Source organism: Temnothorax americanus, unplaced genomic scaffold (genome assembly GCF_048541705.1).
Source record: "Temnothorax americanus isolate GAGA-0224 unplaced genomic scaffold, ASM4854170v1 Scaffold49, whole genome shotgun sequence".
Classification (NCBI taxonomy): Eukaryota; Metazoa; Arthropoda; class Insecta; order Hymenoptera; family Formicidae; genus Temnothorax; species Temnothorax americanus.
This window is the reverse complement of record NW_027509646.1, coordinates 33,573-45,919: the sequence shown is the minus strand read 5'-3', so window position 1 is coordinate 45,919 and position 12,347 is coordinate 33,573. Positions and strand designations below refer to the sequence as shown.

Genomic DNA, 12,347 nt, shown 5'->3' with positions numbered 1-12,347 from the left:
ATCCACCGACAAGAGTTTTAAACGCTACAACCGCCGACGTTTCTTCGAGATTGTTAAAATTACAGACGTGCGCAACATTGATTTAATTTCGCTCGTTCGAAATGCTACGTTAAAGTTTTGCGATGAAAATATATATGTTTCGATTGAACGTCGTGAAAAAACTTTGGAAACAGGACAAAATTCTCCGTTCGCTGTTCTAACGTTAATTCACCTTTCCTTCTAACTCGTTCAATCGTCGAATTCTCGTGAGTCTAAATTTTTGCTTTTATTATATTATATGCATCATGTGTACATATATTCTCTGCTTTATGAGCTTAAGCCGAGCGATATTTAATATGTTCCCTGCTGTTATTTATCACACTTGCTGCCTGTGTTTGTTATATTTTCGTTATCTCTATTTTCCTTCATACGTCCACCGGCCGAACGGCAATCGAAAGAGAAGAGGAGACAAAAAGAGAATGAGATAGAGGGTGGCAAGGTTAAGTAAGAGCAAAGAGGAGGGAGCGTTGAATGAGAACTCTTCTAGGTCGATGAGAGGGTGTAAAGGGAGGGAGACAACGCGGCCTTCGTAACTCGGGAGGGTGAAGAAAGGAGACAGACGGTAGGCTAGTCTCGTTGGCGAACGGCGTCCCCAATCGATACGCACGCAGCAAACTTTTACGCCCTCTCGTTCTGTCAATCTTTTATCTTATTACATTTTAACATACGTGCAGTTGATTGACAAATACGTAATTTCACCAATAAGCCAACAAGAGAGAGAGAGAGAGAGAGAGAGAGAGAGAGAGAGAGAGAGTCGGAACAAGAGTCTTACACTACACTTTTCGTTGCAATTAATGAAAATAATTAGACGTGGACCACGTATACCTAACGTTACACGTTAGATAATTAATACATGAACATGATAATGATTAATCTTACACACGTGACACACAGATGTAACAATGAATATGCAGGATAGCAGAAGTTGATCCTTTTCTAGTAAGAATAAAGTTATTGATAGTTTTATTGATAGAATTATCAAATGTCAATTCACGTTAGTCTTACGTCGTTTTCTATTTTTAATATTTTTACTACTGACACACCCACACATACAACGTATCAATATTTTTATGTTCGTGATATAGTAATAGTAGCGTGATTATTCTCGTAACAGTTTATCTAATCAAATCCAATGACTGCACACGAGAATGAAATTTTTTAATTACTTTAATCGACCAACACGTCATATCCGTTTCCGGTGGGATACACGACAGAGAGCTCGGCCTTGATAGTATTCTCGGAGATTTACTCCTTATAGAAATCACATTTTTTCATATAGCCGTGTCTGTATGCATATCAGATACCACACAGATATATCAGTTCTATAGATATATTTACTGTATATGTAAAACTTGTTTAACGGAGAGAAATAAAACGTCGCGAGCAAAGACGTGAAAAGCGCTATTTTCCAAGTGTCGCTTTTATATACATATAGACGTCGTTTAACGTAATCCGTTTTTTTTTTACGGACAGAGGGTGTTGAAAGATCGTAGACAGCTACGTCATATCCGGTTTCCGGTAGCCAAGCTACAGAAAACAGAGAAGTCTTCGATATATATATATATATATATATATATATATATATATATACATATATACGTCTCGTTTAAGCATGCAGATAATCACGATGATTCAAGGAAAAAAAAAACTCGAAACACACATGTAATCGCGAGATAAACGAAAAGGAGACTTACGCTTACGCAAGTCTCGATTTACGTATCCAATGTATTTTTAACATTAACAAAACATCCTATTTCCCTACTCCACGCGTTTTTTTTCCATTATGTATTAATCGTAGTATTGTGTTAATCTATCGCAACAATGTTTGGCTAAATTAAATGAGATATCTTCTCCGTGCATTAATTTTCAACAACATATTCTTTGATATAATCAGTTGTGCCTTGGCGAAAATATCGAAAAAGATTATCATTTATCAAAGTTTTCCACGTTGTATTAGCATTATACTGTCTTCGTAAACTCCGCTTGATATAAATAAACTGATGAAAAAGTAAAAGTTCTGTTATTTATTCGATTAAAGTTCAGTTTGCGAGAAAGCAAATACAATATCGCTTATAATTCGAAACGTATTTGTATTTTGACATTGCTGTAAAATGCGCAAGAAGACCTTTTGATCTTTTTGGGGGTATCCTGGTATTCACGTATATTGTATTAAAACAGAAATCAGAAGTTCTCATGATAAGATTATTTGTATAATAGCAGAGTTCTCTTTTCGTTCGCGCGATGAGATTTCTTCGCGTGGAGCAGCGAAGAAAAACAGACACGCGAAGCGAGTATCCATATCCTTTTGCTGGATAAAGAGAAACGTCAAAACTGCGCATACGCACGGCGAATACCCGTGTAACCTTCAATGGGCTGCCTACCCATTCGCGCATCCGCTCGTAGGGATTCAGCTCTTCCATTGAGCAGCAACTTGGCTGCTTCCGCTTTCCGTTCATGCGTTTGTCTCGTCTTCTTTTTTTCCCCTCTTTTTCCCTCTTCTATCCCATGTTTTCTCGATCGTTTTTCTCTCTCAGATACGAGCAGTCGCCGGGCACCGAGCTCCGACGACCCGCGTCGATGAACGCGTATTACACAAAGAGCCTAGACGTCGGTATTCATCCATGTCGCACATTGCTATTAATGTGCTTATCGGGGGAGATATTGATCGAGTCCCGGTTTTTCAATGAACTGTACTGCCGTTGCTGGCGGCAGTACAAGGGACAAGGCGATACGCGACCCAGAGCCGTCCACGGCGACCTACTTTGAGGCTGTGACGTTGAACGGTCCATTCACCTTGCAGCTCGTTCAGAAATCAAAGCACGTGCCATTCGTGGCTACTTGTGAATACGCGGCAGGACACGTTCTATAAAAAAAAAAAAAAAATGAAAAAAAAATCATCTTGTATTGTATGTCTACCGTGAACGATTCAACGTCAAATATATCTGCTCGCGTTATTTTTTTTGCTCGACATTCGACGTAAAAAAAAGTAAAAATAAGACACAACGGTTTACGAGAGTACTTGGCGTTTCGTATTAAATTATTCTGCTCGTACTGCTTTGTGTAAATGTCAATCTGTGATGGGTTGTTAAAGCTTTGATCGTTTCTCATATCGTTAGGAAAACGCGACGGAGCTAAAATTAGATTTTTGCCTCTTGAATAACTTTTGTCTGGAAAATATACTAAAAAAGCGAAATTTTTTTTAACATGCTAATGTCAAACATCGATGTTAAATATTTTCACGTTAACCAAAGATTTTGGAGCAACCTGATTTTAAGAGCGCGATACGTTGATAAACGTTAGACTCGCGTTAATCACTAGATTTATTACGATCTTAAATTGGATTATCGAGATACTTATAATTAGCACTTTTTGTTGATTGCATCATTTGTAGCATCGTTTAAAAAGCATGCATGTCGTTCGTACGTTAGAGCGTATTTTTTTGGAATGAGAAATCTCTTTTCGCGAAAATATCAGCATAGGGGGGAGAGGGTAGCTTGTCCCAGTAACCTAGTTTATCCCTGGGGGTTGAATAAACGGAGTTGAGGCTAGATGACGTCATTCTCGACCCCATTTCCGGTTTCCCGGTGCAACCAGTTATCCACAGCTCCGTGTCCCGTTGACCCGAAATTTCTCACGACGTGAAGGACATTCGTTCACAACGATGAGTCGATCTGCCGTGCATGAATGAATTTTCCGCTTCAGCATCGTCATTACCTCGAGGTGAAAGAAAAGAGCTCCCGCTTAAAGTGATGATTACGTGAATCACATATCTCTCATACGTGAAGCGATCGATCTTTCACCAATCACCATGAAACGTTGTACGCGTGTCTCCATTATATTCGTTATAACTAATGGATATGCGCGCACCTAAAAGACTTTGAAGAACTCTCTTAGAGATTCCAACGGCCTAATCAAGATAACGTACATGGTCGTAAATTAATAACGTATTAGCTTACCGATGAACGACTTGCATCTTCTCTATTAGACATTTCTCAATCCCGCGAGATTGAAATCAGTGATTGAGATCCGAGTTGAGATTTAAATTTTTGAAAACTTTTATTATTATTTTTTTTTTTTTCAACAAAAGATTAGATCCGATATATAGAGAAGAAAGTATTATGGCATCCTATTTTGTTTTTAATACTCTACAAGCCGACATTATATTGCAATCTTGTTTTTATTTCCACGTTTCCATAATATATCTGCAACGTTGCACTGCGATTTGCAAGATTACAACGTTGCTGTAAGTTTTCATAAATACGCTTACGCTTGAACACGCTTGTTTTTGCATGCTTTAATCTACTTATATACGTGCCCTGACCTTTGGGTGACAACAAGCCGACACGCACTCTATACACGTATCAGTCTTGCGCACGCACTCGGCATTTGATAAGACATTAGTGTTATCGGTTAAAGGTGTAAGTTTACGACTTAATGTCGTCAACTTATATAAATATCGGATGATGACGGCCGGATTTCTTAGTGTACTCGAATAAGACGACTCAAGCGGATAGAACGTGCACGATGGAATATTTGAGCTTCACGTTGTCAAGCAAATCACTTGATTTAAAAAAACGGGATATTCTTCCTAAACCAGCGGCAAACGAGGTTCGAATTAAAGTCGCGTATTCTGGAATTTGTGGAACGGATCTCCATGTTTTGGAAGTATGTTACCATTATAAAAATAATGTCACTTTTATTATCGTACGTGTAGAATGTAAAAAATTACACGTATTTTAAATTGTTGGTAAACGTTTATAACGATTTAAATACGTCATTTTGTTTCGAATAAATGTGCGATATCGCTCATTCGTATGATATAAAAATATTTTATTATTACAAGTTGGACAAAACGTATAAGAATCATAGACTTTATTATTTAACGTACTCGGAAATTATTTGGAAAAATATTGAAACGTAATAGAAGATGTTGTTGATGTCCGTACAGTTTGATAATCACACTTTTATTTCAACTAATGTGATTCATGATAAAAGTTGAAAAACTTTGTTGCGTGCTTATATTGTGACATCATCTGACACACGCGTATACATATACACACGTCGATATACATGTATACTCTTTAATCTCTTAAAATAACACATGTCTCGTATAGGGAAGCTTTCCATGTAAAGAAGATGGATCTCTGATTCTTGGACACGAGTTTGTAGGTACTATCGATGAACTCGGATCAGAAGTGACTCGTTATAAACGTGGTCAACGTGTCGCTGTCGATCCCAACAGTGGATGCAACAAATGCGATACGTGTCACAGTGCGAATTATCATTTTTGTACCCACGGTGGTATAAATAATACTATAGGAATTTTTAGAGACGGTGGATGGGCTACGCACGCTGTTGTTCCAGAAACACAGGTATGCGGCACATACACAGAATGCCCAAGAAAGCTTTGGATGTATGATTTTTCGATTACGTTGATTCTTTTTTTTTCTTTTTTTTTTTAGCAAAAATATCTAAATATATTAATAATTTTTGATACAAAAAATAACAAAAAACGTGTTCGCGGATTAAATTTCAGAAAGTCGCGAGTAAATAACAAGACTATTGTAATTAATTTCAAATAAAGTTTATTTTAATATAATTTTAATTCAAGAATATAAAAACATGTAAAAATTGAAATGTTGTACGATGAGTAATGATGTTACTCGATATTTTTGTTACTCGATTGAGAAAAAGTCGATTCTACACGAGCGTGGTCAAAGAGATGTATTCGTCCGTAATATAAGACATTTCTTTAAAATATTTTGTGCCGCACGTAACGCCCCATTTTTACCATTTTCTCTTAAACTATTCTCGCGTTGTGATATCCGTCGCGCTCGCATGATATAAATAATATCGGTATTTATGATATAGGTATACTTAATCCCGGATGAAATTGAAATGCGCCACGCAGTGCTTAGTGAGCCGTTGTCATGCATGGCTCACGGCTGGGACAAAATCAATCCTGTAAATATAGGAAGCAAGGTTCTCGTAATAGGCGCCGGTATCATAGGTTTATTGTGGGCCTCTCTATTTCATTTGCACGGTCTCAGAAAAACTGTCACTATCAGTGAACCGCAACAAAAACGAAAAATTCTTGCCTCTAATCTTGGTAATATAAATAATAATGAAAAATTTTACAAAGCGCTCTCTCTCTCTCTCTCTCTCTAATGGCAATATATTTATATATGTAAATAGGTCTCGATTATAAAGTTAAAAGTCCGACGGAATTGAAAGAAGATTTTGACTTGGCTGTGGATTGCAGCGGCAGTGCTCCAGCCATGGAATTGGCCATGTCTTTGCTAAATCCCGGTGGTCGTTTATGCGTATTCGGTGTTGCTAATCCAAAAGCAAAACTATCGATTGAACCATTTCAGGTAAACACGTCCTACTCTGGTTATATGTGGTTGAGAGTTATAAAATATTCGATATTCTCTTACTAAAATTTATACGTATTGTGCAGATTTACAAAAAGGAGTTGAGCATTATAGGCGTGATTATAAATCCCTACTGTTTTCCTAAAGGATTAGCTTTGGTGCACGCGTTGTCTGAAAGACATCTCGATTACAATAAATTAGGAATCAAGATATTTTCTTTGTCCCAATATAAAGAAGCTCTCGATGCATTGAAGAAGGGAGACATAAGCAAGGCTGTTTTCAAGTTTTGAAACAAAGTTTTTGCACGTATATATGTAACAAAAAAAGACAAGGAATATTTTCTTTTTATAAAATTTTATTGCTCGTTCCATACATAACGTTGGCTGAATACGTAAATGCATGGAGTTTTAAGTAATAAAATGCGATATCGTAGTACAAACGAATACCTGTATAAAACTTTACCATTGATATTATATAGCCATGGTATATCTGACAATACACACGTGTTCACAACGTGTATAAATACTACAGTTATTATAAATATTACGAGTATCATGGCGCGTCGAGTTTCAAATACAACGTACAATATTAGCAAGTATAAAATTGGAAACTTGTAAAGAGTATATAAAAACTTGCTGAGATTCTTTTCATTAAGATCCTCGCTTCCTACTTTCTCTTATTATCAGGTTGTATAACACCTATGTGATACGCCTTGTTAAAAGAGCGTGCGAATATAAATGTGCAGTAAGTAGAAATACATGCTTGATAAAACGCATAAAGGGTTATATAACATACGTACACGTTATGCACGTACACGTTATGTGTCTTTCCACATTGCGCACATTTATACGTTTACTTCTAACATAACGTTCATTTTTTTTATATCACGAACAAGGCACTAACATCAACATTGTTTTCTTTGTTCATGACATTCCAAATTTTTTCGTTAACGGGGGTAGCTAGATAATTCTACAAATCTGTATTGTCGATTTGCAACTACTATAATAACTATATAAGTAAGATAGATAATATTGTAATATGCTTTGTAACCGCATTATTTTTTACTTCGTCGTCATCTGTCAGTTGTATCTATATCGAAGCGAAGAAGTTCTCTTAAGCTGTTTATACGCCGCGTTAAATAACATTGTGTGTGTGTGTGTGTCGTCATAAATGTGTACTGGAATGTTAGTTTGTATCTTTCCAACATTCGTATATCGCTGGTGCCTCTATTTGTAAGAGTACATGACGTACTTTTTCTAGTAATTAAAATGTGCCAACAAGTACCATATCAGCGTGATGCCTAATCCCCTTTTTGAGCAAAAATGAAAAATATGAAAAAAAATCAGATTCACGTCAAAACTTTTTTTTTACCGATTACAAATATACTTTTATTGTATCATCATAAATCGTTTTCAATAAAATAAAAAATAATAAAAGTTGATTATTTCACAACTATGATCCATTAAAGGCACGTTCGAACTTTGGATACGCCCAACGTAGTATTCGAAAATCGACGTCGATTTAGCGCACACACACCTTCTCTCGCCGTGCAGTGCACGGCGTAAACGTTCTCTTCGGGCCATATGTTTTCGAAGCGCCTTACTCAAAGAAACACGTTTACGATTGACAACGTAGGCAACTTGACCGTGGAACTTTGATCCACGATATCTCGGAAACTAGGCGTCGTAATAGTTTATTTACAAATAATGATTTACTTTTGAAAATCTTCTCAACGGTATCTTACGTCAAAATTTTTTGCTCAAAAAGGGAATATTTGAGGGCCATTTTGGGCGTTACTCTTTATAAGAATCGTGTCACGCCTCCTTCTCTATAACGTCCTGCGTTAATCATGATACTGATTGCACCCTTGCGCGCGTTTAAATTAAGTTAAACGTTCGATGTAAAAATTTAGCGGCGTTATTACGCGTAACATGTGAAGGAAAAAAGATCAGTCAAGATTAAAAAGAAAACAAATATAAATTGAATATAAAGATCCCAATATATAAAAATCCAATATAAATATAAATATAAAAGTTCTAAAATTCTAAAAATGGGAGTATCGTAAATAGCCGAATGTGTAAATAACAATACTCATTGCACTGTGGTGACGCAACGTGTCACGATATGCGTGTTTTTCATTAACGAGATAACGTGGTCTGCTTGTAAATAACTATAAAAATAATTGCATGATACAAATGTAGAAAGTAAGTTAGTAAAACAGTACGTGAGGCCCTTACAGTTTAGGTTTTGGTTTTACAGCGTTATTGCAACAACAATAAAGCTGACGGTTGCATAGAGCCATTTCAAGGAGTCGTATCGACTTGCCGCTGCCCATTGAAGGCCCGGATAGTTAATATTTGGTGTAGAAATTTCTGTAAATATCAAACACATCTATGTATATAAAAAAAAATATATATATATAGAAACTAATGCGAGACCTACAATCGAACATGGATCTACAATCAAACAATATGATCGACGAATGTATCAAATGTTACGATCGATATCTAAGCTATCATTATTGCAAGAAAATATATAAAACACGACTTACCTCATTATCATTGTAATTAATAAAACTAGAACTACCAAAGGTCCGGAAGAAACTGGAACTACGCCAGTTCCATAATGAGCTTGACCACAAGCTGGCGGGCAAACAGGGATAATGGTTTCTGCGCAAACAAAAGAGGGAACAAATCTAATACATGCTAGCTACGAAACGAAAAATCGGCTGGCTAAGGAAAAGAAAACAAAGGCGCGAAAGATAATAACGTAGACTAAGATATAGAGAGATACACCGTGATATAAATTGAAGATTGAACGTCATAGCTGAGATAACACGATGAAAATGATGCATGATTTCACTGTTATCGTGCACAGTCAACATCGCGATAAAAAATTTGTTTCCACGCTAATTACGTGTTCCAACTAGCGTCCAACGTTATCTACAGCTACATACAATACACAGAAATACACGAGTCTTTTTTTTTGTCGTCTCTTACCGAAAAGTTCAACTTTCGTTTCAGCAGTACCCAGTTTGTTGGCTGCACGACACACATATTCTCCATATTGTCGTTTTTCAATAGTAATAACTCGAATCGTTGTGTCAGTATATTCATCCGCGGTTGCAAAATGTGATATGCTGTAATGCTGATTATTCGACAACTGTACGTCGTCTTTGAGCCAGATGATAGCTGGCGGAGGATACGCTTCTACGTGACACTCCAAGTCCATATCGTATTGCAAAGCTTGTCCGAGCCGTGGCCTAGGAGCAGTGATTACCGGCGCGAATTCCACCTCCACGTTAATGTTACGTCTGGCACCGCGTCCAACGCCATTCTCAGCGATGCAATAATACGTTCCGCGATCCTCTTTCCGTATGAAAGATATTTTTAACGTGTTGCCACTGCAATGTTTTCGGCGTACATAATACATGAAATATTGTTTGCCTGCAAATCGTTAATAATACGACGACGGTCGTTACGTTAAATGTCGTACCGATAGATCGATCCCCCGGTAGGCAAAATAGCGTTGTTTTCTCTACGCCACGATATTCTTGGCAGCGGATAGCCATTGGCGTAGCATTCCAATAGGACAGGTTGTCCCTCGCTAACTACCAGCGATTGGGTCGAGTTGTCGCTAATGATCGGTGGCCTACGGACTTGTAATTCCACTTCCGCGCTTATGAGATTATTTACAGATATTTGTATCCTACACTGATAGTATCCGGCATCCGTTTCTTGTATGTCTTTAACCTAAAATGTGAGACGTATCAATCCCATATCGTTACGGCTTTAAACTTAAACAACGAAGGTATCTCGATGGAGGAACGTTCCAACGAACGCTTACCTGTAACTGATAAGTGGTGGACGCTGTATCATACCTAAGGGCGAATCTACTGTCTCTGATTATCAACGCAGTGCCGGTGGAAAGTGCCACTTGCTCGTGTACGTTTTCTCTATTAACTTTTATCCACAAGACGGGATACTCCTGCGCGTACTGAACGGAGCAATGCAGTTCTACCGTTTCCCCGATATCCTTAATTTGTTCCTGCGATATGTAAGATATTGTCGGGGTACGTTGAGCCGCAACTGAAACAGCAACGGTACAACGGTCTATGCGTTGTCACTCGCTGGCTGAGAAATGTCAAGCTACATCGCGGGACGGCACGCATCGTCGTCGAACGACAAAAGGGACGTGATGTCCAGTTGGAAAAAATATATGGCGCTCGCACAGCGGAACGCGCGCGTACGTGACGCGCGTGCGAACGTTGCGTTGGACAAATGTTCTTACCCGTTTGCAGAAACGCGCATATTAAGGCTAGACGAGCACGCATCGTGACACGCCCAACGCACGGTACTCGAGTCTCAATCCGGAGCGTTCAGCCTTTCCCTACGACGCGCTTGCCGCTCTCGTTTTCGAGCATAGACGCCTTCCTCCTTCGTTAAGTTGAAACAAACGTTCGAAGATCGCGAAACGACGAAGAGCGCGGCACGAGGGAAACGTAACGCGCGTACACAAAACTTGGTTCTCTATAGGCGTGTACGGCGGGCACGGGCGCGCAAAGTCGCGAAGCATCTGCAGACGGTACAGAGGTGTCTGTTGTCCGTTGACGCACCAAGCGTTGTAAATATGGCGAACGATGCTATACGTCTTTAGTCAAGTGCGAGACGAAATCTTGATTCATCGCTACGTCGGATTTTCACCGAGATTATCAATCTACCTAACGCGATTTAAACGTGCAACTGATAATTCACGAACGCCTAACTAGTCGGTAAAACGTTTTACAACGAATCTCCATAACGTCGTGACGCAACTCGATCATTCTCGCGATTGATTTGAACATTCGAACAGCCTCGTTCAACGTACCGTTAAGCGTTAAAAGGTACCTACCTCGCGAGTAAACGTTTTGTGCAAAAGAATAATGGAACGGAGACTCGATATTTTTATTCTACGTTTTTGTCGTTCGATACGTCCGATATAATATTTCACGTCTGACTAATATATAGTTACCGACGTTTCATTTACTTGACGACGGAAAAATTCTTTTAACGTACTAAGCATATGCGAAAATAAAAGCTAGGTACGACGATATATATCCACGTATACAATATATATACATACATACATACAAAGTTAATAATGAAAAGAAAAAAGAACAATATAGAAAAGAAAAGAAAACATACAAATATCACAATTATAAAAATATGAAATATATGTATTTAAACAAAATCATCAATAAAGTTTACGAGTTAATATACGTTCCGATGTACCGCCGAGTAACAAGCGAAAAAAGGTTGACTACGTTAAAATAGTTGACTGTCACGACACACAAACTATTAATATATTTACGTTAATTTTTTGTCAATTTTTGTAAAATATTGATTTTAGTATCGCTCTATGAGCGATATCATTAGATGTTCGTTTTTGCTCATAGATTTTAATTAAGGTTTTTGAAAAAAGTCTAATAAATCTTTGGTATATTGATTGAAACTCAAGAATCTTTGTATACGCGTCTCATTATTCAGATCTATGTCCGCCGATACGGGATAATACGCGAGACAGGAAAATAATGTAGGTTTGCTCAAACAAGCGCTCAATGATTGAAATACAAATGCACGACGTTCCTAATAATAAGTGAAGAGATATATTCCAACGTGAAGGAGTAACCTTCGGTTTATTAATATTTGCGCGTGACAAAAGGGCAAACATCATGCGCGTTTTTATGCCGTCTATGCCGCATGGTCCGCGAAGCCAACGCTTCAAGTTCAAGCTTAAAGGAAGAGTCGATGATGCGTTTAATGCGACATATGTAACACATATGTTGTGTCCCGCGGGTAACCATAGCGATTCCAAAAGCCTCGACATTCCACCGCTCGGCCATTTCCACCCCCGCGATGGGTGAAATCTTCGCCCCCCCCCCCTCCTCCACCGACG

The 12,347-nt window shown here is 38.1% G+C and overlaps 2 protein-coding genes across 3 annotated transcripts; one reads left to right on the top strand and one right to left on the bottom strand.

The window, feature by feature from the left end:
• Window positions 1-4,513: 4,513 nt before the first annotated feature.
• On the top strand, window positions 4,514-7,849 carry LOC143903609 (sorbitol dehydrogenase). Its single transcript, XM_077417339.1, has 5 exons — window positions 4,514-4,704; window positions 5,154-5,411; window positions 5,911-6,148; window positions 6,235-6,413; window positions 6,500-7,849. The coding sequence occupies exons 1-5, from the start codon at window positions 4,564-4,566 to the stop codon at window positions 6,701-6,703; spliced, it is 1,020 nt and encodes a 339-aa protein (XP_077273465.1). The 5' UTR covers window positions 4,514-4,563; the 3' UTR covers window positions 6,704-7,849.
• Window positions 6,751-11,039, bottom strand: Lac (septate junction protein lachesin). 2 transcript variants are annotated; one of them, XM_077417337.1, is made up of 6 exons: window positions 10,704-11,038; window positions 10,260-10,501; window positions 9,909-10,165; window positions 9,413-9,816; window positions 8,965-9,082; window positions 6,751-8,785 (listed from the first exon to the last, which is right to left on the bottom strand). In XM_077417337.1, exons 1-6 carry the CDS (start codon window positions 10,744-10,746, stop codon window positions 8,764-8,766), a joined length of 1,086 nt encoding a protein of 361 aa, XP_077273463.1. In that variant the 5' UTR covers window positions 10,747-11,038; the 3' UTR covers window positions 6,751-8,763. The 2 variants fall into 2 exon arrangements, with proteins under 2 accessions (XP_077273463.1, XP_077273464.1); XM_077417338.1 differs by lacking the exon at window positions 8,965-9,082 and having other exon boundaries at window positions 10,704-11,039.
• Between the last annotated feature and the right edge of the window lie 1,308 nt (window positions 11,040-12,347).